General features: G+C 44.9%; 1 protein-coding gene across 3 annotated transcripts; it reads left to right on the top strand.

The window, feature by feature from the left end:
• The first annotated feature begins 4,371 nt into the window (after positions 1-4,371).
• chd4a (chromodomain helicase DNA binding protein 4a) lies at positions 4,372-23,405 on the top strand. 3 transcript variants are annotated; one of them, XM_042076515.1, is made up of 41 exons: positions 4,372-4,586; positions 5,127-5,271; positions 7,445-7,563; positions 8,375-8,635; positions 8,978-9,096; positions 9,256-9,521; positions 9,713-9,840; positions 10,033-10,168; positions 10,886-11,055; positions 11,356-11,583; positions 11,698-11,901; positions 12,169-12,380; positions 12,537-12,668; positions 12,855-12,954; positions 13,091-13,282; positions 14,277-14,477; positions 14,840-14,977; positions 15,201-15,322; positions 15,470-15,643; positions 15,793-15,934; positions 16,064-16,195; positions 16,361-16,478; positions 16,664-16,788; positions 16,932-17,024; positions 17,154-17,292; positions 17,398-17,570; positions 17,798-17,975; positions 18,617-18,703; positions 18,870-18,961; positions 19,445-19,578; positions 19,689-19,833; positions 19,953-20,121; positions 20,260-20,384; positions 20,806-21,076; positions 21,191-21,253; positions 21,374-21,532; positions 21,826-21,934; positions 22,053-22,185; positions 22,358-22,553; positions 22,751-22,914; positions 23,107-23,405. In XM_042076515.1, exons 2-41 carry the CDS (start codon positions 5,208-5,210, stop codon positions 23,119-23,121), a joined length of 5,928 nt encoding a protein of 1,975 aa, XP_041932449.1. In that variant the 5' UTR covers positions 4,372-4,586; positions 5,127-5,207; the 3' UTR covers positions 23,122-23,405. The 3 variants fall into 3 exon arrangements, with proteins under 3 accessions (XP_041932449.1, XP_041932448.1, XP_041932447.1); XM_042076514.1 differs by having other exon boundaries at positions 4,373-4,586; positions 17,798-17,987; positions 20,269-20,384; XM_042076513.1 differs by having other exon boundaries at positions 4,373-4,586; positions 17,798-17,987.
• Positions 23,406-23,717: the final 312 nt, after the last annotated feature.

Below are 23,717 nucleotides of genomic sequence, written 5' to 3'. Positions count from 1 at the left end.
GACTTTGTTGTTGGTACAGAATACCTCCTAAATGTAACAGATACATATACTTATTCAAATAATGTGTGTTTCTCTATACTAAAGGATATGGTCTGTAAATCAAGCATAATCTGTACGTCATTAATTTTACATTGGTGCCCTTGCCTGCACCCTGTTACCCACACTCATGTAAGTGGTACATACCAAACACTATGTTCTTGGAAAAGGAATACAACAGTTCCAGACTAAATTGGGTTTTCAATAGAGCCTGTCCTGTCTGTTTGTCCAGAACTTGGCCGGAGCTTTGCAAGCTTGCAAACTTCAGCGGAGGTATTAATATAAGAAGCGGGTGGCCAGAGATGGTGTTGTAGACATGGCTTAGTGGCCCACACATGCCTGAGTCACACTGTGTACTGATTATTATTGGATGGCCATCTGACCTCATTATATGTAGGTTGCCATTGGTAACAGGGTGGGGGTGGGGGGTGTAGGGTGTAGATAGCAACCCAAAATCACATTTTTTCTCCCTTGTTTCCCCCCCCCCCCCCCCTCACTTTTTAACATGATGTGTGATATGTGTTGTCTGCTGTACATCACATAGTCCATCACATAGGCTACAAAACATACCTTAAAGCTACATAAACTGCTGAAAGCACTGACATTACAAATAATCAAAAATAGAAGTCAGCATGGCATCTCTACAGTGATATACTGAATCAGTGTATCTGCACTATAGATGCATATGCTACCACTACACCTTTGACTGGTTGCTATGCGTCACTGGCAAGGCATATTATGGGATGTTCTTTGTTTTGTCACAACGTGTCCTTGTATGGAATGGGAAGGGGGGGGGGGGGGGGGGGGGGGGGCACCAATAAATGTGTAGCCTATGCATGAGAAATGATGGAAACAGCTTCCCTGTTCTCTTTTTGGCATAGTGCATATACGCTACAGTGACATTTTTGACACGGAGCTTTCTACTAATTTAGTCACCTTAAGCATTTCATGTTCAGGTCCATGATTACACATCGCTACAAAAGTCAATATATTGCACTAATGTCTCATATTTTTACCATTGTAACACAGTGGAACTATACTTTGAATGTGTTGTTTGGATTTGATCAGATTTATCCTATAATTGTCGACAAACAGATGAGCAGCATTGACGGGGGTTCTCTCTCCTTGGTAAATCAACTGGAAGAGGTCTTTTTGCAGTCAATCACCTCTCTCTGGTATGAACTGTCTTGCTTTGTGAGGCCACAGCAGCAGGTCTGAGATGGCGCAATGTACAGTTCAAACATGTAGTGTGAATTAGCACTCAGGAGCACTCTCCGATTATTATGGACTGGCAGTGGGGGAGGGGGTGCTAGTTGCTCTGCTTATTATGGGATGTCTACGTTGTTAGGCGGGGGGAGGGGTGGAGGCATGGTAGCCAGGCGTGGGGGGAGGGGGGAGGGGTGAAGTTGAGTATTATGGTCTGGCTTAGGCCTGTTTCTGTGTCTTTTTTTTTTTTCATTTCCTTTACACCATTGCTTGTCTGCTTACAAGAAAAGTCTCCAGTGTCGCAGATCCCTGAATTAGCATCAAGGCTGATGTGAAACGACGGTGTGAGAATGTGCCAGTGTATTGCACACTTCCTCTTAAGGTACAACAGAAAATGAAAAAGAAACATGAACCCAGACAACAAAGACAAGAATCAAAAACAGGAATTTCAGTAGGGCATTGCTGATATAAAATACAGTCAGAGTTACAGTCAGGCCTACAGAGAGTGAGAAATGTGTGTCAGAACAATGAACACTACAATGCCCTGCCTGACTGTTGTTGGGGGTACCAACAAAGGCCTGAAAATGACCAGGCTCTCTGACTTGAGTACAAGAGTTAAGACAGGAGGCAGAATGTGTAGTCTTTCCTCACATGAAGAGATAATAAACGTCATGCGAGTGAGTAATTTAACGGTTTGAATTTTCATTGTGCGTCTGTCTGTTGTCTGTCGCACCAATCTTTTTCAGACAAAAGGGGGCATGTATGTCTGAGCAAATTCATTTCAATTAATCTGTCCCTGGGTGTCTGACACGACTTCATAATGCAGCTCTGCTCTGCTCTGTACATCTCTGCCATTCCAGATACATAACACTCAGACGTTCTATCTGTCTGCCCATCTCTCTCTTTCCCCGTCTGGCTATCTTCCTGCCGATATATCAGGGAATTTGCAAGATCAACTCCATATGTGCTTGTCTTGCTTGGAGACCGTTCAACATTAAGGAATGGCAAGGGTGTGATATGTATGTGTGTGTGTGTTGGGGGTGGAGGGGGGGGGGGGGGTGCAGCGGAAGGAGTATTATGGTCTGCATTTTGGCTTGCATGGTAATCTGACCCCCTCCACCCCACCCCCACACACCCGCCCCTTATGCTTATCTCCATAGCGACACCTACCACAGGAAGGATATTATGGTCTGTACATTTCTTTTGAAAATGTATTATGGGATGTTTGCAGAGGCCTGGCCGGGGGGGGGGGGGGTAGGGGGGGGGGGGCGTGTGATTTGGTATCCATGGAAACCACCCCCATATTCCTTTGATTGGTGGGTAAAGGATGTTACTCACACCCCCACACCCATCTCCACACACACATATTACACGCACAGAACACACAGACAAACACACACATTGAGAGATATGCCGTGTGGGAGTAGTGGTGGAACAACGTGTCTGAAAAATGTGTGTGGGTATTTGTGTAGTAGCCTATGTAATATATCTGTTGTTCTTTGTACCATGTGTTTGTTTGTTTCTCTCTCTCTCTCTCTCTCTCCTGTGTGTGTGTGTGTGTGTGTGTGTGTGTGTATGTGTGTGTGTGTGTGTGTGTATGAAATGGACAGAAACCCAGGAAGAGTGTGTGTGTGATGGACAAAGGCAGGACCAGAGGGAGGGTGGAGACAAAGGGGAGGACGTTGAGAGTGACAAACTAAGTAGTGTCAAAATGAGAGCTTGCTGAGTCAGAGAGAATGGTGGACTTGCTGATGAATAGACAGAGAGGTCTAGAAACGGAAGACAGGGAGAAGAAGAGGACATTGAAAGTCTGCTAACATGTTTCTTCCTTGTCATGTCTTTTAAAATGTAAAAAATGTATGAATGTACATTGTACAGTCCACATACCATCTCTAGCTAAATCTACCTGCCGACCTTTACCTAGCTACTAAATTGTTTTGTAAGGCCTGACACAAATTACCAAATGCTAACATTTTGCATCAAGCTGTCTCTAAATGAAGTATCCCACTGTATCTATTCCTCAACCAGGTTGTAGGCATTCTGACTCAGCCAGCTGCAATGTGACCTGATCCATGTCTATCCACATGACATGTATCTGATACAGCATACACTTGGCCATTGTGTGCTCTTGGTCTTTGTGTAACCACAGTCATGTTAAGGGAGTTTGTCTTATGTGTGCCATTACATGGGCCATCCAGCTACTCTACTCCTTGTGGCATTGCTATTGAGAATCCCAACTTCATAGTGAAACTGCTGGGTCTGACCTTTGGACAGGCCCAAGTGGACAGTAAGAGGGAGAGAAACATACTGGTTGGTGAAGAGATGCAGAATGAATGCCATTTAAGCATTACAGGCTACTAGGCAGGGATAAGAGTGCTATGTGTTCCCATATATTCCCAAACAGGTGCCTTCACAGTAAGGTGCAATGTCTCACTATATCAATGTCCGTGGTTATGTACCAGGTGGATGCACATGGTATCAGAAGTGTCCTTTGGGCACATGTTTGGGTTAACACTTTTCAGAGGACTGTAATTGTACATTTGTTATGTGCCAGCAAAGTCCCTCAAGATACGTAGCCTACACCTCTAAGTTCATGTTGATGTTGTTAGACTTAGACAAATATTCAGAGGGAATGACTGATACCACAATGACCCCTCTTTAACCATTTTTTTGTTGTGCATGAATACCCCCCTCCCCCACCCCATGCACATTGTCTATATTTATGTGTGCATATGTCATGTGTTGTTAAGACTATGTCATTTTGAAATGCATGGTGCTGTATGTCTGCATACATGTACAGTAAATTGGAGGTGAAATCTTGTAGTCATGTGGCATGGTGTTGCCATGTGACAGCTTTTTTTCCTCTTGCTCTCTCTTTTTGGAGTTATGCTTATTGTGGGATGTCAGTGACTGTGCTCATTATTATTATGGGATGTTGGGTGGGGGTGGGAGGGGGTGAGTGTTTCTATGGTAACGTTGGTTGCTAGGGGGGCACGGAGGAATGGGGAAGAAAGTGTATGTGGGGGATTATTATGGTCTGTACGTTGCAAGGTAACTATGCAGAGTGGGGGAGGGGTAAGTGTATGTGGGGGGGTTATTATGGGATGTCTGGCCCCTGATCTCTTTGTGTGTATGCAAGGGGTGTTAGTGAGTGAGCGAGAGACGGCGACGTCGTATGAAATGCCGGACAACATCCAACATTAGAATACGGCTTAATTGATTGGAAATACATTTAGTCTTAAGTACAACTGTAAGAGGAATACGACATATTTTAGTGTGTAAAGAGTTAATTACAAAATAAGGTAATCCATTTTTTTCGGAAACAACGGGATCATTCAAGTTCTGTGAGTAACTGTACATTGTTGCAAATTTTGACTACTGTTTCAACGAGTATGTTAGAATCACATGTGTAAAACTACGGACATTAGAACACTTTAGTGTCCCGTGTCCAAAAGACAAAAAATGAATTCATGGCGGGACGACATATTCGTGCCTCCGAATTTAGCCGGTAAAGCTAACAGGCGAGTTAGCAAGCATACAAAGCTGTCGCCTGCTTGCCAGAGGTATATATCTAGTAGCTAGCCAGTATGGTAATGTTAGTTAGCTAACCGCTAGGAGCTTGGCCGCTAAAGCAAAGGATGCATTAAGTAGCCTATATCTTGTCATCTTCGTGTCATTCCTTAGCGTTTATCTCGTTAATGTTAGATACTTTAGATCTTTTTGTAGTTACTTTGTTAACTACTTTAATAAGGAATATCGTAGGTCGAGATTCTAGGTCCACCTGGAGCTCAACCTACTCAACATTAACTTCCGTTTGCTTTTTGTTCTTTTTGATTTCACCCCCTCGCCACCGGCTTTCCCTCCTCCCGCGTCGACTTGGATAGACGCAAGATTGGGTGAAAGCCGAAGAGGAAAAACTACTCAAACTACATTTTCCCACACTGTGAGGTGAAAATACAGTCATAATGTCGGGGAGTGAAGACGAGAGGGATGATTTTGGACATACTGAAAAACGAAGCATGATTCAAGGTAATGTAATTTGAATTAGCTGGCACAACATACACAAGTGTGATGGCTAGCTGGCTAACTTGGGTTAGGTTGAAACAATCACACTGCATCCATCAATATATGCTGCAACTGCAACCAAGTTTTAAGTTGTATCAACGCCTGTATTTGACATGTCCATGGCTAACGTTACGGCTTACCAGTTAGAGTTCCCTGTTACATTGATAACGTTAGTATCTCAAACTTTTGTTTGTGCTTGTTATTTAAGTCAGTAGACGGACGAATATGTGTGTTTGAAGCTTTCATCGTTCTGTGTCATGTTGGTTACGTTAACATTGTGATTATGTACTTAATGTGTATGTTAACATAACTCTCTAGATTCTGGTTTGGCTGAAAAAGCTTGTAAAAGTTCGTCGGAGTTAAGAAGACTGAATATGTGCAACTAATCCGTAATTTGAGAATTACTATAGTACTTCTCAACGCCATGCACTTACTGTGCGATAGTCAATCGCTGCAAGCAGTTAGCGAAGATGGCAAACTGCAACTATGCGGATCAGTGATGCGGATTCATCCATTTGCGAGCTAGGCTATCGCTTGTTATCCGCTAGTTAGCTCACTTGTTAGCTCCGTGTCATAACATCGCATTTCGACATCCATCCATGTTGGCAATGCCTCTGTGATGTTCCGAGTCGTGCTGTTGACATTTGTAGCACACGAAAAGGGAATTGGTCATTTTGGTGTATGACCTTAACGTAACAGAGATGCTTATTTCACACCGTGTTCCCGAACTGCGGCCTACCGGTATTTTCGCGTGCAGATGGTGGACCGCCGCGAGCTCTGTTGGATTGGTAGCTAGTTGGTTAGCACGCTGATGACGTTGGTGTTTGGCGTGTATGTACGCCGGGTGACAGAAAGCGGTAGACTTGACTCTGGAAGTCATTTTCTACTAATTTAAACAGTTGTTTAAACCAGAGCAGAGAAAAATCTTCGTTTTGCAATTTTGCTTGCAAGACCACTAGCTGTTTCCAAGGTAGTAGGCTATGTGACGACGGTAACCGGAAAATGCCGCGAGGGGCTTTCCCTAAATTGACAACATTGTCACAACCGCTACAATAGTTTTATTCTTCATGATACAAACAGAAATCGTGTTTCATTGAATGTTTTCAAATGTGTCGAGCTGATTTGTTCGTTGTTAAGCGTGCATTTGTCAGGATAAGTAACATTAATACTATGGCGCTAAGTACTTAAGAGTTGGTCGCTCCTTCTGACTTCAGCCTTGGATTTTTCTTCATCAGCAAGCGTAACGCTAACGTTAGCTAACCAACATGGTTAACGTTATAAATCGGTAACCGATTATGCAAGAGGAGTTAGGACGGGTAGTCTTAACCTTAATTATCCAATACAGCGCGTCTATTGTTTTTGGATATCATTTTATGTGTCATTCAAGCATTTGTCTTTCCGTGTCCAGGTGCTTGATGTCGTTTTTAGTTCTTGATCAACTAAGAATTTACTGCCGTTCATTGCTTAAAGTTGTCCTGGTTTGAACTGTTTTCATGATTTCGAACAATTGTTGTTGCTCTTGTGACATTACCGAAACTCTTGTTAGGGACATGTCACTGTGGTGGAGGTCATGTTCTATCAGATCCTATCGCAAGAGCCGAATGACATTGTCAGTAACATTGCCAGCCAGTTTTGCACTCACAGACTTGAGCGACAGATCTTAGACATAAACAACCTACTACTATTCACTAACCTACAGAAGGTGCCACAGTTTGACCTGTCCTGATATTCCTCTGCATTCCTCACATTAGAGGATTTGGGCCTGGCATGGTTGTCAAGGTTGCACCGAGTTCTTTATTTGTTCTTTTATTGCATGGTACATATGATTTGCAGAAGTGCTTCAAACTCAAGTGCATCATTTATCACACTAGTTTTTGCATATTTCACATGTTTCACTTTTTCAGTCACAAAGTTATATTATAAAAGTGAATCCTTTTTTTTATTGAGAGCTACTCTACGCCTTCATCAATAGACAACTTAGCAGTGTTAGTGCTGTTAAGACATGAGTAAAATGTTGGTGCTTTTTGCGGTTGTTAGCACAACTATTCCACAATGTGCTGCCGGCCCCAGAGGTCGGTCGGGAGTGAGGTGGTGTGGGGCTGGGCTGACAGGCTTTGTGTGTCTGGCTTCTTTCCAGATGAGGAGGAGCTGGAGGAGGACATGTCAGAGGGCGAAGCCCCCAAGGTGAAGAAGAAGAAAAAGGCCAAGAAGAGCAAAGAGAGCAAGAGCAGCAAGAGGCAACGACCACGACGCGAGGTGCGTGTGTTTGTGAATATCTGTGCCCTATGCACAATTATGAGTTTTGGACCCATTCCCTCCATACCGATTTAATGGTCCTGCTCTGTTTACTTGTACAGTCTTTAAGTTTGAGATTGTCTTAACACCATACTGAAAATTGCAGCTTTGTTTAGGCCCAGTCATTCTCATGACTGCAGTCTGACAAATTCTTGGCAAGAGCTGCCACATCTCAAGGGAGCAGAATTAACACAGTATTCCTGTCTTCTAAATTTAACTTGCATTGGGCCCTTGTTTGCTGGACATCTCCTATAAAGGCCCATTTTCTGCCCCATTTCTCACATGAATTCTTGAGATTGACTCATATATAATTCATCTCTGATGTAGGAGTGTGACCTAGCAGTAATTTTAGGTTTTATTCCACTAGCTCATCCTAAATGGGGAAAATGGTATTTGCCCTTTACAAAGATAAATTACAGCTGCAACAGTACTGAGCAGCATTGAGAGTAGTCAAGCACCATTCTGCTGTACTACCCATATCTAAACCCAATTTCCCTACTGTTCCCTTTATGGCTTTTTCTTTCAGCTTTGTAGTGGTCACAGCCACACAAACCACCTAGGGCTTGTGATGTGAACGTTTGTCGACCTATGCTTGTGTTGATGTGTTTATGCATGTAATAAGTGTATTGATCAATGCAAATTTCTATCTGAGCATATGTCTACATCTATATGAGAGTGGAATTTTTTTCATTCCATTTGTGTTTGTGTGCAAACCTGTAATGCACATGTTTATGAGCGCTTGCATTTCTAATGTCCCACGTGTGTCCTGCAGGACCCGCCGGTTAGCTCGCCAGAGCCCATCGAAGGTCCTGAGCGGGAGGAGGTCGAGGAGGAGGCTGTTGGTGGCGGCGTCCGCTCGGACAGCGAGGGCAGTGACTACACACCTGGGCGCAAGAAGAAGAAGCGCGGTAGCTCCGCCAAAGAGAAAAAGAGGAGCAGTGGTGCCACGGAGCGCAGCGGAGGGTCTTCCAGTGCCAAGAGGAAAGAGCCTGCGGAGGAGGAAGAGGAGGAGGAAGACGATGACGATAGCTCGGTGAGTGCTGGTTGGCTGCTCTTGAACCATCCTTGAAGGTGCAGCAATTTTTCAAAATGTGTTCCTTAGTGAAAGCAACTTTGCTGTAAATGTAGTTCAACCCCCTTTAGCAGAAAGCATTTGGCATTAAAGCATTAATTCCATTCCAACTTTAAAATGTAAGGCTTGCTTTTTATTGTTCTGCAAACGAATCCTCTCTTGAAAAGGTTGAATGAAATCTGAAAGATTTCCCCGCATGAAAGCATGCCACATTGTCCAAATTTTAAAGTTTATAATTTCATCAGTGCCCTGACACTTAGGCCTAGTAAGTAATTTGAATTAAATCTGGACTTGTCCCTTCAGGAGCCTAAGACTTCATCTCAGCTTCTGGATGACTGGGGTATGGAGGATATTGACCATGTCTTCAGTGAAGAGGACTACCGATCTCTCACTAATTACAAAGCCTTCAGCCAGTTTGTCAGGTATGGAAGCTTTCGCGTCTTTACACAGCTTTTGTGTGTATCACTATTAGTGATAAGTTATTATTTTTTAGAGAAGCTAGTGTAATACTCGACATAAGTGGACACATCTTCTGACTCTGTCCTGACCTCATCTCTATGCCCCCCCCCCCCCCCTCACAGGCCCCTCATAGCAGCGAAGAACCCCAAGATTGCCGTGTCCAAGATGATGATGGTGCTTGGCGCCAAATGGCGTGAGTTCAGCACCAAGAACCCCCTGCGAGGCTCGGCCACAGCCACTGCCGCGCTGGCAGCTGCGAACGTAGCCGCCGCCGTGGAGAGCATGGTGACTGAAGGACCGGCAGCCACCCTCGCACCCCCACCACCCCCCGAACCGCAGCCACCTCCAGCCCCACCGCTCCGCAAAGCAAAGACAAAGGAGGGCAAAGGTGAGATGACCCGAGACCCTTGAGGTTCATGAGGGACCTAAACCTGTCTGCTCAGGCACCAGTAACTTTATCAATCTGATTCAGCTCAGTTGTAATATTCAGAAGATGTGTTCCGTTTGACGGATCATATCTGAGTTCTGTGGGCTTGAACCTTGTATAGAGTTGTGAACATCCCATCATTTTCTCAACAGGACCTAATGCTCGCAAGAAGTCCAAGCCAGCCCCCAAACCCCCAACCCCAAAGAATGTAAAGGCTAAGAAGGTGGCTCCACTGAAGATCAAGCTGGGAGGCTTCAACAGCAAGAGGAAGCGTTCCTCGGTGAGTGTTTAGGGCTTGTTTCCTGCTTTTCTTTGGATGGATAACACTCCTTTCTACCCTGTATCACATCACTTTGTGTTTCTCACCTTTTCTGACTCACACTCTTGTCAGTCTGATCTCTCCCTGTCAGAGAAATATGGTATTATTAACTGGTTACTCATACCCAGTCTGTCACCTTGTGTCCTGACTCAGAGCGAAGAGGATGACGTGGACGTGGACAGTGACTTTGATGACGGCAGCATGAACAGCGTGTCCGTGTCGGACAGCTCCAACAGCCGCAGCAGCCGCTCCAAGAAGAAGCCCAAGCCCACCAAAAAGAAGAAGAAGGGTGAGTGGCCGCTTGTAGTTTAGCCCATGAAGAGTTTGGTTCCAAAACGCCATATTCACCATTTAAATGCATTTTCATAAACCTTTTTTTTTTTTTTCCTTCATTAATGTTTTCCAAGTGATTTCAGTAGAAATATTTTTGGGTATTGTTATTTGATTTGTCTTTACTTAATCAAAACAACACAATTTGCAATTTGATTGATTACTTCCTGGTATACACAATTAAATAGCATGACTTTAATGTTTTTTAAAACCGGATATATAGTGTTTTGGAACCAAACCCTTCACATCTTTCTTGCGACTTGACTCATAATGATGTTTTCTAAACAAAGTTCGGGAGGAGCCCTTAGGGATGATTTGACAGCAATTAACTCACCTGTCTTCCGCTGCCAGGGTATTTAAGCCGGCCTCCTTATCCATACGTCACACGCCGCGGCGCTCGCAAAATTATCCCTCCTCCTCCCCTTACTTCTCCATTTCACTGATAGCCCAGTTACGCATCCTCCTTACACTGGGGGGGTGCAAGCGGCCATCGCTCTATCGCAATCTCTGCTTCAGGCATTCCATGACCACGGCCAGCTACCATGCCAAACATGCGCTTAGCTTATACACTCAGTATAGCAATCATGCCGACGGGCGAACTAGTGAATGTAATTATGTTTAGGGATCGTCAGGTTTTTGAAGTTCATTTTCACACTTGTCCTTTTCCTTGCCTCAGTGGAGGAGGATGGCGATGGCTACGAGACTGATCACCAGGACTACTGCGAGGTGTGTCAACAGGGTGGGGAGATCATCCTCTGCGACACATGCCCAAGAGCGTACCACATGGTGTGTCTGGACCCTGATATGGAGAAAGCCCCTGAGGGCACCTGGAGCTGCCCGCACTGCGTGAGTCTCTCTCACACACACATACACACACAACGGAACCCCCCACATGCGCACACACACACACAACGGGAACCCCCCACACTGAAAAGGGAACATCACAAACACCACGGTGGTGGTTTATGCCCTCACTGGAGTTTTTAAAATCATAACAGCCACACATCACTCCACGCAGTTGATCCATCTTCTCCCATAGTTTCTGTGCCAATATGAAGGGATAATGGGTCATTCTCAGAGGAGAGTTGAAGGATGACTAGCTCTGTCACCCTCTCATCCTTTCCGCTGTATTTGATCTCCTCTCAGGAGAAGGAGGGCATCCAGTGGGAGGCACGTGAGGAGGGCTCGGAGGCTGAGGAGGAGATTGAGGCGGCCGCCGAGGAGGATGACCACCACATGGAGTACTGCCGCGTATGTAAGGATGGCGGCGAGCTGCTCTGCTGCGACTCCTGCCCCTCGTCGTACCACATCCACTGCCTCAACCCGCCCCTGCCCGAGATCCCCAACGGAGAATGGATCTGCCCGCGCTGCTTGGTGAGCCAGTCAATTACACAATCTGATACAAGTTAGATTGACAAGCAACTGAACGAACTTCAAACGATGTTTTCGGTGTGGCCATAAAACTGGATTGTGTCGTTGTGTTTCCAGTGTCCGGCCCTGAAGGGTAAGGTGCAGAAGATCCTTACATGGCGCTGGGGTGACCCTCCACCCCCGACCCCCGTGGCCCGTCCTCCTGATCTCCCTGCTGACCAGCCAGACCCTCCCCCACTGGCTGGCCGCGCAGAGAGAGAGTTCTTCGCCAAGTGGCACAACATGTCCTACTGGCATTGCTCCTGGGTATCGGAGCTACAGGTAAGCCCACCTGGATGTGTGTAGACACAACTTGCATATTTCCACACATAATCCTGTTGTTGATCATGCTCTCTTTTGGCTGGCCTACAAGTAATCTATGCATCCATATTGTACCAGTCTTCAGTAAATGCATGACAAAACACTTCCATGGACACACAGTTTAATTCATCTTAGTGGTTTATAATTAGTAAATATTTCTCTTCAGTAAGTTTGAAGAGTTTGAAACGTTTGAAATTGAGTCAATTTGCTCTCCCCCTCCCCATCTAGCTGGAGCTGCACTGTCAGGTGATGTTCCGTAACTACCAGCGCAAGAACGACATGGACGAGCCCCCGTCCATTGACTTTGGTGTTGAGGGCGATGAGGATAAGAGTGACAAACGCAAGAACAAAGACCCCGTCTATGCACAGATGGAGGAGAAATACTACCGCTACGGCATCAAGATGGAGTGGATGATGCTCCACCGCATTCTCAACCACAGGTGAGCGAACACAGACACACACACACACTCTGTTAAGCAGCAGCTGGTTAGCTCAGTAGAAAGATAACTAGGGAAAGGTGAGATGACCAGGTTGACTAATAATTAATCTCACCTTTTGTTTACCCGCAATTCTCCATCCTTTACCTGTGTGTGCAGTGTGGACAAAAAGAACAACGTGCACTACCTGATTAAGTGGAAAGACCTGCCCTATGACCAGGCCACCTGGGAGGCTGAGGACATGGAGGTCCCTGAGTTCGACACTTATAAACTGCAGTACTGGCACCACAGGTATGCATTGACTTTACAGGTTAGTTTATACATCACATCTGATACACAGAGGCAGTTCAATGTGCTTTACATAGATAATATGTAAACAACAGATAATGTTTAGAAGAAAGGACCGTAGGTAAAATAGCATTATCAAAAAAAACATAAAAGAATGGTCTGGTCTAATGGTCTGTGATTGTGTATTAGGGAACTGATGATGGGAGATGAAGGAAGGCCTGGCAAGAAGCTGAAGATTAAGGGCAAAATGAAGAGGCTCGACAGGCCTCCTGAGAACCCAGTGGTGGATGTAAGTGTGTGTGTGTGTGAGAGAGAGAGAGAGAAGATACAGGCGCAAAATAGTCCATCCAAATATTGCTGCACAATGTGTAACTTGTCCTAGAAGTGCTTACACTTTTTTTTTTTCCCCTGTTTGTCCCTTAAAGCCCACCATCAAGTTTGAACGCCAGCCCGAGTACCTGGACTCCACAGGTGGTACCCTCCACCCGTACCAGCTGGAGGGTCTCAACTGGCTTCGCTTCTCCTGGGCACAGGGCACAGACACCATCCTGGCCGACGAGATGGGTCTGGGAAAGACCGTGCAGACCGCTGTGTTCCTCTACTCTCTCTATAAGGAGGTGTGTGTGCGTGTGCGTGTGTGTGTGTGCGTGCGAGATATGGAGAAAGTGAATGTGAGGTAGAAAAACATGTAGATGTCAAGGTGATCTGATGCATTGTAGGTCTAAACTGATATTGTAGTCAGACAACTCATTATTTCTTTGGGGGTTAGAAACATGTAGTGCTCCTTAATAGATTTGTCTTTTTTTATTTCTGTTTGTATTTACAAGCAGAGTACTGAATAATTAAAGCAAGCATACGCTAAGAGCTCTTCTAAATTTGGAAGATATCTGTCTATTTAAGAGGATGATTGATGAAGATGCTGACTGATCTATCCACGTACAGCTGTTGCAGTTTTGTAAAAGCTTTTGCCATAAAAAAATGGGAAACTTTGTAACCTGCATCTTATATGCTCCGTTTTATTTTCATTTCGGTCTCAAAATGAAAGCCGGAGTTCCTCAAATGTTTGTCAGGTTGTCATGCAACATGACAAGCCCATGGCTCTATGAGACCACAATTCCGCTTCAGTTCTCCCATTATAATCCAGGTTTTAATCAGCTGTCTTCTTGCTGAAATCTCTGTGGTTATTATAATGCCAGCTGTGCCCAGCTTTTCACGCAACGTTATCCTCGGCAAACATCCACGTTATCTGAGCCAACATTGTGGGGAATTGTATATGACCATATTACAATATCGGTACCCTTTCATTTGATACGATGTTGATGAATTTGGCATTATCCTAATGCTATGGGCTGCATAAGAGCGTAATCCAGAAAATCAGTGGCCACATTTTGTTTGTCAAGCTTGAATGGGTCTGGCCCTGAGCCAGCATGGAGATACTTCTGCCACCTACTGGTGAAACTTGAGACAGGACGAAGCTTTTTGGCTGTGTCTGTCTGTCAAATGATGCTGTTCAGTTTTGTTAAAAACACAAGCCTTATTACTTTTGGTCAATTTTAAGGGATCCTGGAGTTATCCCTGAGAATGACCTTTTCTCCTTTTTTCCACCTCCAGGGTCACTCTAAGGGACCGTTCCTGGTGAGCGCCCCCTTGTCCACGATCATAAACTGGGAGCGTGAGTTTGAGCTGTGGGCCCCAGACATGTACGTGGTTACCTATGTGGGTGACAAAGACAGCAGGGCTGTCATCCGTGAGAATGAGTTCTCCTTCGAGGACAACGCTATCCGCACCGGCAAGAAAGCCTCTCGAATGAAGGTGAGGAGGGCAAGGATGAAGGGAGGATTTCAGTGTGTCAGACTAATACTAATTTATAGACTCTTTCAACTACATTCATAAGGCAACTCATGATAACTTGGTCTCAAGTGTTAAAAATCGATATTTTGTAGAGCATTACACTAAAGTCCGTTTCATTTTAATTTCAAAGTATCTATGTTGATTTTGAACGTTTTAAATAAATCGAAAATCCTCTAGGAACAGATTAGAAGGGTCTATAGAATAACTAGGATGGCAAGGTTGTGGGTGCGGTTCTCCTTGGTGAGTTTCGTTCCTTGTCTTGCCTGTCGATTTGAGTTTGAATGGTTCCCCTGACTTTTTTTTTTTTTTTCTTTTTACTTTAGAAAGAGGCACAGGTGAAGTTCCATGTCCTGCTGACGTCGTACGAGCTGATTACCATCGACATGGCCATCCTGGGCTCCATCGAATGGGCTTGCCTGGTAGTGGACGAAGCCCATAGGCTGAAGAACAACCAGTCCAAGGTGAGTTCATACGACAATGTAATACAGCTGGTCCTCTTTATGTGAGAGTTTAATGAAAAAGAATGGGGACTCCTGATCCAAATAATGAGCATAATAAAAGCAAGCTTATGAATTGGCATGAATAAATCTTAAGACCTCCAAAGGGGGCATTTCAAAATCATCAGCTACACGTATGATCCTTGAATGAACTGAATTAACTCTGTTGTGCTCCTCTCTCCTCTAGTTCTTCAGGGTGCTGAATAACTACCCTCTCCAACACAAGCTGCTGTTGACCGGAACACCTCTGCAGAATAACCTGGAAGAGCTCTTCCATCTGCTTAACTTCCTCACGCCTGAGAGATTCCAGTAAGTGTGTGTGTGTGTGTGTGAGTGTGAGCGTGCTGCCTTTAATCTGTATTATGGCTTTGCCAAAAACCCTAGAGGTATTGTACAGAAATTATCTTAAACTGTACAGAAACAATATCTTAACTGCTGGCCCTCTTCGTATCTCAGTAACCTTGAGGGCTTCTTGGAAGAGTTTGCCGACATTGCCAAGGAAGACCAGATCAAGAAGCTGCACGACATGCTTGGTCCGCACATGTTGCGTAGGTTGAAGGCGGACGTCTTCAAACACATGCCCTCAAAGACGGAGCTCATCGTCCGAGTTGAGCTGAGCCCAATGCAAAAGTACGTGAAAGAGGATGGATGGGAGGGTGTTGAATAAAACACGGAATAGAAAATATTCACACCAATCAAAATATCCAGTCAAGATCTCCACATTAGTGGAGACTATATGGTTTATTTGAAGTGGTTTAAAATGTGTCGTGTCTCTACAGGAAATACTACAAGTTCATCTTGACTCGCAACTTTGAGGCCTTGAACACCCGTGGAGGTGGTAATCAGGTATCCCTGCTCAACGTGGTGATGGACCTAAAGAAATGCTGCAACCACCCCTACCTGTTTCCCGCGGCCGCAATGGTATGATCCATAATTATGTGAACTATTGTCTTGTGAACATACCATGGATATTTACATAGGAATATTTGAATGAACGTGTGCTACAAATTAAGACGCAGTGTTAAACATGTGATTGATGTTCTCAAACAGGAAGCTCCAAAGATGCCCAATGGCATGTACGAAGGTAATGCCTTGACCAAAGCTGCTGGAAAGCTGTTCCTGCTGCAAAAGATGCTTAGAAAACTCAAGGACGGTGGACACAGAGTGCTTATTTTCTCTCAGGTATGACTGTGTGTAACATGTGTTTTGTGTTTTGTAATTTACTTATATTTACAAAACAAAACATATTTGCTTTTCTATAATATTATGTTACGTACATTTTTGTTACAATTTTGAACAACAGTTTTGTTCAGCAAAGGCACTAACCTGTTGGTATGTTCTTCCCAGATGACCAAAATGTTGGACCTGCTGGAAGACTTCCTGGAAAATGAAGGCTACAAGTACGAGCGTATCGATGGAAGCGTCACTGGAGGCATGAGACAGGAAGCCATTGACCGCTTCAACTGTAAGAATTCCTCATTATCGCTTAGCCTCTTAGCTGTCTAACCCCCTCGTATTTAAAACTGAGTGAATTAACACTCTCCAACTGCATTACCAGACATTGTAAAGCTTGGTTTACACCTGATTTATCCAGTTATCAGAGTTCAGTCTGACTCATGTGCTTTAGTAACATTCTGTGTTCTCCTTCAGCACCGGGTGCGATCCAGTTTGCCTTCCTGCTGTCTACCAGGGCTGGTGGTCTGGGTATCAACCTGGCCACAGCTGACACAGTCATCATCTACGACTCCGACTGGAACCCTCACAATGACATTCAGGTCAGTGACTGCACCTTAGGCTGATTTTTCAGAGCTTTTTGTGGGTTCACATTGATGTTGATCCCCTCTGAAATGATGAGGCAAAAGGCAAAAAACGTTTATGATTCTAATCTTTTCTGCTCTATTCTCACCCTCCTCACCAGGCTTTCAGCAGAGCTCACCGTATTGGCCAAAACAAGAAGGTGATGATCTACCGTTTTGTCACCAAGGCCTCTGTGGAGGAGCGAATTACTCAGGTACAAGGAATTCACAACTCACAATTCTCAGATACTGTGTTGCGCCCAAAAATGGAATACCATGATATAGCAACACCTCCATGATACCTGGCAATACCTCTGATCTGTGTTTTTTTCTGTTTATTTCAGGTGGCAAAGAAAAAGATGATGTTGACCCATTTGGTGGTGCGTCCAGGTCTTGGCTCCAAAACGGGGTCCATGTCCAAGCAGGAGCTGGATGACATTCTGAAGTTCGGAACAGAGGAACTTTTCAAGGATGAGCTAGATGGTTAGAAATCCATCATCACCCAGCTTGAAGCACAAAGACTGTAATATAGAAAAATGAAATGTTATCCGTCACAAACAACAAACGTAACTATTTCTTTCTCCGCAGGAGAGAACAAAGAGGAGGACAGCAGTGTCATCCACTATGATGAAAAGGCCATTGACCGGCTCCTGGACCGCAACCAGGACGCCACTGATGATGATACTGAGATCCAGAGCATGAACGAATACCTGAGCTCCTTCAAGGTGGCCCAGTACGTGGTGAAGGATGAGGATGAGGAGGTCAGTACTTTAAATTAGCATTCGACCCTTCCAACTCTAAACAAGTCCAGAAAGGTTACACAAGAGAAGTTGAATATCTTGCATGTTTTTGCGGGTTTTTAAGCATTTAAGAAAATCTAAGGAATAAGAGATCACCAAATGTCTTTGGGAATGCAATATCATACTTGTGACCAGGCATTCCCCATCAATTTTCAAAAAAAATTTTTTCCCAACGTTTGTTCTCCCAGGAAGAAGAGGTGCAGCGTGAGATTATTAAGCAGGAGGAGAGTGTGGACCCAGACTACTGGGAGAAGCTGCTGAGGCACCACTACGAGCAGCAGCAGGAAGACCTGGCCCGCAATTTGGGCAAAGGCAAACGTATCCGCAAGCAGGTCAACTACAACGATGGCTCCCAGGAGGACCGAGGTAGTAGACGGGGTAACAAACGGCTCTGCGCGGCATTACTACCTTCTAACCATCCCCCTTTGTGTTTGTCTTTGTGTTTACCATTGAGTAGAAGCATGTAGGTATGTAGAGAAGTGGTCCATGTGTGATTTGGGTTTAGGACTTTTTCTTTCTTTCTTTTTTTTTGTGTGTTTTTTTTTTTCTTTTTTCTGCATTGCATTTTTCAGTTTAGTTGGCTTAACCTCATTGCATGCATGATCTGAGGATGATTGCATGGTTAGTGTCACGGCGAGTGCTCACACATGCCTTAAGAAAACCCTTTCAGACCTTTTACTGCAGTAACCTGCGGGCACACAGGAATTGCTCACTCAGACAAAAACATGCCTTTGTTGCCTATTAAATTGGTCGGCTGTGGCTGTTTATTATTTTTTTTATTGCTTTTACTTGCATTTATTTACTTACAAGCACCTTAGCTATAAACTCCCTCATGATTCTTTATGGGTACTTGTTTGTGTTGGTGGGTGAACACTCAATCACTATTAGAAAGTAGAAATGTTTGTGTAGATACTAGTAGACCGACTTTACAATTCTACTTTTTTTATACGTGTATAACATTCTGTGCTCTTGTCTGATTTGTTTTTTTCCTTCCCCATTCTCTACAGATTGGCAGGATGACCAGTCTGACAACCAGTCTGATTACTCAGTGGCGTCTGAGGAGGGTGATGAAGACTTTGATGAGCGTATCGAAGGTACACCACCTTAACCTGCTGCTACTGTGTATAGGGTGGACTTGTAGTATTCCCTAAGTCTCTGATTCAGGACCTGTGTTAACATCATTTATCGGGTTGCAACTGTAAGAGTACAAAAGCTTTTTAATGTAGCCTCTGTAAAACTGTTATCTCCTTCCTCCTGCAGCTAACTCGCGACGACCCAACAGGAAGGGCCTGAGGAATGACAAAGACAAGCCACTGCCCCCTCTGCTGGCCAGAGTTGGAGGCAACATTGAGGTTAGATTCAACTGGAGCACCACACTCTTCCAGAATAGCAGAGTTTTTAGCCACATGCAATAAGACTTATCAACAGCTCAACCCCCCCAGTCACACATAATCACTAACTCATGACAACGACAGCCCTCCCTCCCACACACAAGCACACACACACACACACACACACACACACACAAGCACACACAAGCACACATAATATGAACCTGGACAGAACTCTTGCACTTTACGCTGTCTATTATTGAAATGTGTATTGTTTTTTAGAACTTGCTATTTATTATATTTGCTGTTTATTATTGCTGTAACTGTGTTTTGGATACAGCAATTTAGGATTTTTTGCAGTCTGGTACTGCCTTATCTGTCTCGTTGCTCTTGTGGCAATGACAATAAAGTACTTTGGAACTCTGCTTTTCTCTGAAACTGTATGTATGAATGTGCTGCTGTAGTGATGCGTGATTGGACTGACACCTTTTGCTTTCGCCTCAGGTGCTTGGTTTCAATGCCAGGCAGAGGAAGGCTTTCCTGAATGCTGTGATGCGTTACGGAATGCCACCCCAGGATGCCTTCACCACCCAGTGGTTGGTCAGGGACCTGCGAGGGAAGTCTGAGAAGGAGTTCAAGTGAGTGACTGTGCCGCTATCTTGGCTTTTTCATGGAGTACCGCAAGGCTTCATAGTTAGACCTGGACTTTTTTCCCACCCAATTGAATGTATGATTTTTCTTTGCTTAGGGCATATGTGTCGCTCTTCATGAGGCACTTGTGTGAGCCCGGTGCTGATGGCGCAGAGACTTTTGCCGACGGTGTTCCAAGGGAAGGGTTGTCACGGCAACATGTTCTGACACGTATTGGTGTGATGTCACTGATCCGCAAAAAGGCATGTCTCAGTTGCCTTAATGGCAAATTTCAATAAAGATGTTAAGTGCACTTGTCTATGATGACCTACAGTTTTGATGACCCTGCTTTGACCTTACTCTTTGGTCTGTGACCCTACAGGTTCAGGAGTTTGAGGAGGTGAATGGCCAGTGGTCCATGCCCTGGATGATGGAACTGGAAGAGAGCAAGAAGGCAGCGGCCGCAGCTGCTGCTGCTCAGCCAGAGTCCCCAGGCAAGACCCCCTCCACTGGAACCCCCGCAGACACCCAGCCCAATACCCCTGCCCCAGGTTGGCCACTGTTTACTTCTTTAGCTCCCCTTTTTCCTCAATGAGGGAATCCCAATTCTTCTGTTGGTGCGTTATACAAATTGTTCCTGTGTTCCTAAATGAGTTGCTCACCTCTGCGGTTTTGTCCTTTATCAACTGTTGGTGCAGAGGATGCCTCCAAAACTGAGGATGCCAACAAGGACGCCGCCGACAAAGAGAAGGAGCAGAAGAAGGAGGGAGAGGTAGAAAAGAACGGGAAAGAGACAAAGGGAGAAGAGTCAGAGGTGAGCCTTCACATTCAAAAAATTTGACCTTTCAAAGGAGTTTGTCCACATAGCTTCTCTAGCAGTGAATCGCCTTGGGTAGATTGCACATTGCTCCAACAAACACCAACAGCTGGGTCAGTGTGGGCTGGCCGTCTGTTTGCCGTCGTTTGTTGGCATTTGTTGGATGGAGTCGTTAGAGTTTGACATGACAGTTGGTTTTATGAACATTCTAAAGACTACCTGACAATTTCCAACAACTGACAATTTCCAACAGCTGCCAACTTTGGAATGTTTGTTTGTTTGGTATTTGTTGGAGCAGTGTGCAAGCTCCTCAAAAGTATCATTATTGTTGACTTATTTAAGTGTAGCCACATCCAGTACCTAGTGCCTTAACAATTGAAAGAACTGTTAACAATTATTACCACTCTATTGACCTCAGGTCATTGCCATCCCTGACGAGGAGGAGAAACCTTCAGCTGAACAGAAGGACAAAGAGTCTGAGAAGAAGGAGGCTGACGGCACCACGGAAACCGACAAAGCCGACAACGGAGAAGAGAAGGAGGAGAAGGAAAAAGAGAAGGAGGAGAAGGAAAAAGAGAAGGAGGAGGGCGAGAAAGTAGAGAAGAGCGGAGAGGCTGGTGAAGAAAAGGCAGCAGTGGACAGCAAGCCAGATGGGTCAAATGGCAAGGTGGAAGATGCTGAGGTTAAAGGTGAATGGAAGCCACTTTTTTGTTCAATAGTATCTGGTGTTGTGAATAGCACAAAAAATATTTTCTCGGAACAGTCTGCTTCACATGCTAATTTGTTTCTATCTTGTGCTGTAGCTGAAGACAAAAAGGAAGACAAGCCTGAAAAGATGGACACCACTCCTGCACCCGACAAGAAAGGTAATTGCGGTTGCCACACCTGCATTACTGTTCATAATGCTTCTTAATGTAAATATAAGTAATATGGGACCATTGCTGGCCTCAGCACAGCAGTTGTTGACTTGCGTGTGTTGTGTTCAGATGCAAAGGATGAGAAGGAGGTCGTGAAGACGGAGGAGCCAGCGAAGCTGCAGAATGGCGACACTGCCACTCCAGGGGCCACTCCAGGGGCCAGCGAGGAGAAGAAGAAGACGGCCAAGACCCGCTTCATGTTCAACATCGCCGACGGAGGCTTCACAGGTCAGTTAGTCCTAATTAAACATCATTCTCTGTCTCTGTGTTGACCTGTATGTGTCTGTTTGTCTCCTCGTTTTTTTTTTTCTCAATTCATTCTGTATTATGTTGGTCTTTCATGACCTGTACCCGTGTTTTCTTTGCTCAGAGTGCTCCGAGTTCACGTTTATCTGTCTTGTGGATAACTGGATAATGCTGTTCTTGGCATTCTTTGCTGGCCTGTTGAGATTGGGTCCACAGTCCCAACCTTTTGCTCGTAATCATCTGCTCATATTCTGTCTCTGTCTGTCTCTCTGCAGAGCTGCATTCCTTGTGGCAGAATGAGGAGCGGGCGGCCACAGTTACAAAGAAGACCAATGAGATCTGGCATCGTCGTCATGACTACTGGCTTCTGGCCGGGATCATTCAGTATCCTTTAAGCTTTGTTGTGTGTGAAGGTCATTGTGTGTGTGTGTGTGTGTGTGTGTGTCTGTTCTACACAGTAAAAGCATTTTTGGAGATGCCCCTTAACCTCATTGCTCCTTAGACATGGCTATGCCCGCTGGCAGGATATCCAGAATGATGTGAGGTTCGCCATCCTCAATGAGCCTTTCAAGGGCGAGATGAACCGCGGTAACTTCCTGGAGATCAAGAACAAGTTCCTGGCCAGGAGGTTTAAGGTACGCTTTCTTTGTGGATGACTTGAGTTAGTGGGACAACGGCTTGAAGAACCTTGAAGACACACCTTCCGATTTCTCAGCCTAGCTGACTAAACAAAACTCTCTCTCTCTCTCTCTCTCTCTCTCTCTCTCTCTCTCTCTCTCTCTCTCTCTCTCTCTTGCCTCTCTGCAGCTGTTGGAACAGGCTCTGGTGATTGAAGAGCAGCTGCGCCGGGCGGCCTACCTGAACATGACGGAGGACCCGTCCCACCCCAGCATGGCCCTCAACACACGCTTCAGTGAGGTGGAGTGCCTGGCCGAGTCGCACCAGCACCTCAGCAAAGAGTCCATGTCCGGGAATAAGCCGGCCAACGCCGTCCTGCACAAAGGTGAGACGTCACCTACTTAAAGTCGTCTCTGACGTGACGGTGATTGATTGAGGTGGGTCGTGATGTAAAACCAAACTTTATGTTGACCAGGATGTTATTAATTTGGGAACATTAAATACCGAACAGAACTTTTTTTTGTTTTTGTTTTCTCACTTTGTAATGACTTGTTCACTCACCCTCTCTCGTGTCTATGTCAGTGCTGAAACAGTTGGAGGAGCTGCTTAGTGACATGAAGGCGGATGTCACCCGTCTCCCGGCAACCATTGCCCGGATACCTCCTGTCGCTGTGAGATTGCAGATGTCTGAGAGGAACATTCTCAGCCGTCTGGCTAGCAGGGGCCCCGAGACACAGTCGCAGCAGGTGTGTAGGACCGTGTGTATGTGTGATGCGAGTATCCAATCTTATCTGAGCACAGAAATGATCAAAAGTAAATCATTTGCCTCAATAGGCAGGTTGTAGGTGTTGACTTGGCTGAAACTATTCTGTGGTAAAAGTAAGGCTTCAGTAGAAGTTAATGACGTGAATGTAACTTGTGCTCTGTGTTCTGCTCAGGTATCGCAACAGTAGCCTGTAAGGCTCACCCTTGACCTCCCCTGCCACCAAGCACCGCCCACCACCTCAACATTCCTGATTGGCACCTCAGAGGACATCTCGCCTTAGCTTGAAGCCACACCCCTTTACCTATATATGGACATGCAGCGTTTCTATTGGCTTTAAACAAAAGGCTGAGGAAACTAAGCTAATTTTATTTTTTTGTTTGTTTTTATTTCTTTTTGATTTTTCTTTATTAATATTATTGATATAATGTTATTATGGTTTTTTGGGACCTAAAATAAAAATTCAATAAAGTTCTCTGTTCCTTTGTTTTCTAAGTTGACTTCAGATGTTTCTGAAGTTCAGTTCTGACAACATTGTGGTGGCCCAGACAGCATGTGAGGTGCCACAGGGGAAATCTGACCATTGGCAAAGACCAGCCTAAAAAACAAGTGTCTCTATGGTAACAAGCTGTGGTTTGCATCAGATAATAGACAAGTTGTGGTCTGTCTGTTTCAGACAATCACTGGTCTGTGCCTGCCTTCACAGTCTACGTCTACAATTGCTTTTGCGTCCAGCAGACACCAGCCACCTTGTTTTACACACTTTTAATCTTGCACTGCTTAAAT

This window comes from Alosa sapidissima, chromosome 21 (assembly GCF_018492685.1).
Source record: "Alosa sapidissima isolate fAloSap1 chromosome 21, fAloSap1.pri, whole genome shotgun sequence".
NCBI classification, from domain to species: Eukaryota; Metazoa; Chordata; class Actinopteri; order Clupeiformes; family Clupeidae; genus Alosa; species Alosa sapidissima.
The sequence above is the reverse complement of the archived record's forward strand: the minus strand, read 5'-3'. Positions and strand labels throughout refer to the sequence as shown.

What these genes read in the sequence shown, in the direction of transcription:
- chd4a (XM_042076513.1), top strand. Translation starts at nt 5,208, where the DNA reads ATGTCGGGGAGTGAAGACGAGAGGGATGATTTTGGACATACTGAAAAA. An exon ending in AGAAAGCCTCTCGAATGAAG is followed by an intron (nt 14,478 to 14,839) that starts GTGAGGAGGGCA and finishes TTTTTACTTTAG; the next exon opens with AAAGAGGCACAGGTGAAGTT. An exon ending in AGCCATTGACCGCTTCAACT is followed by an intron (nt 16,479 to 16,663) that starts GTAAGAATTCCT and finishes GTTCTCCTTCAG; the next exon opens with CACCGGGTGCGATCCAGTTT.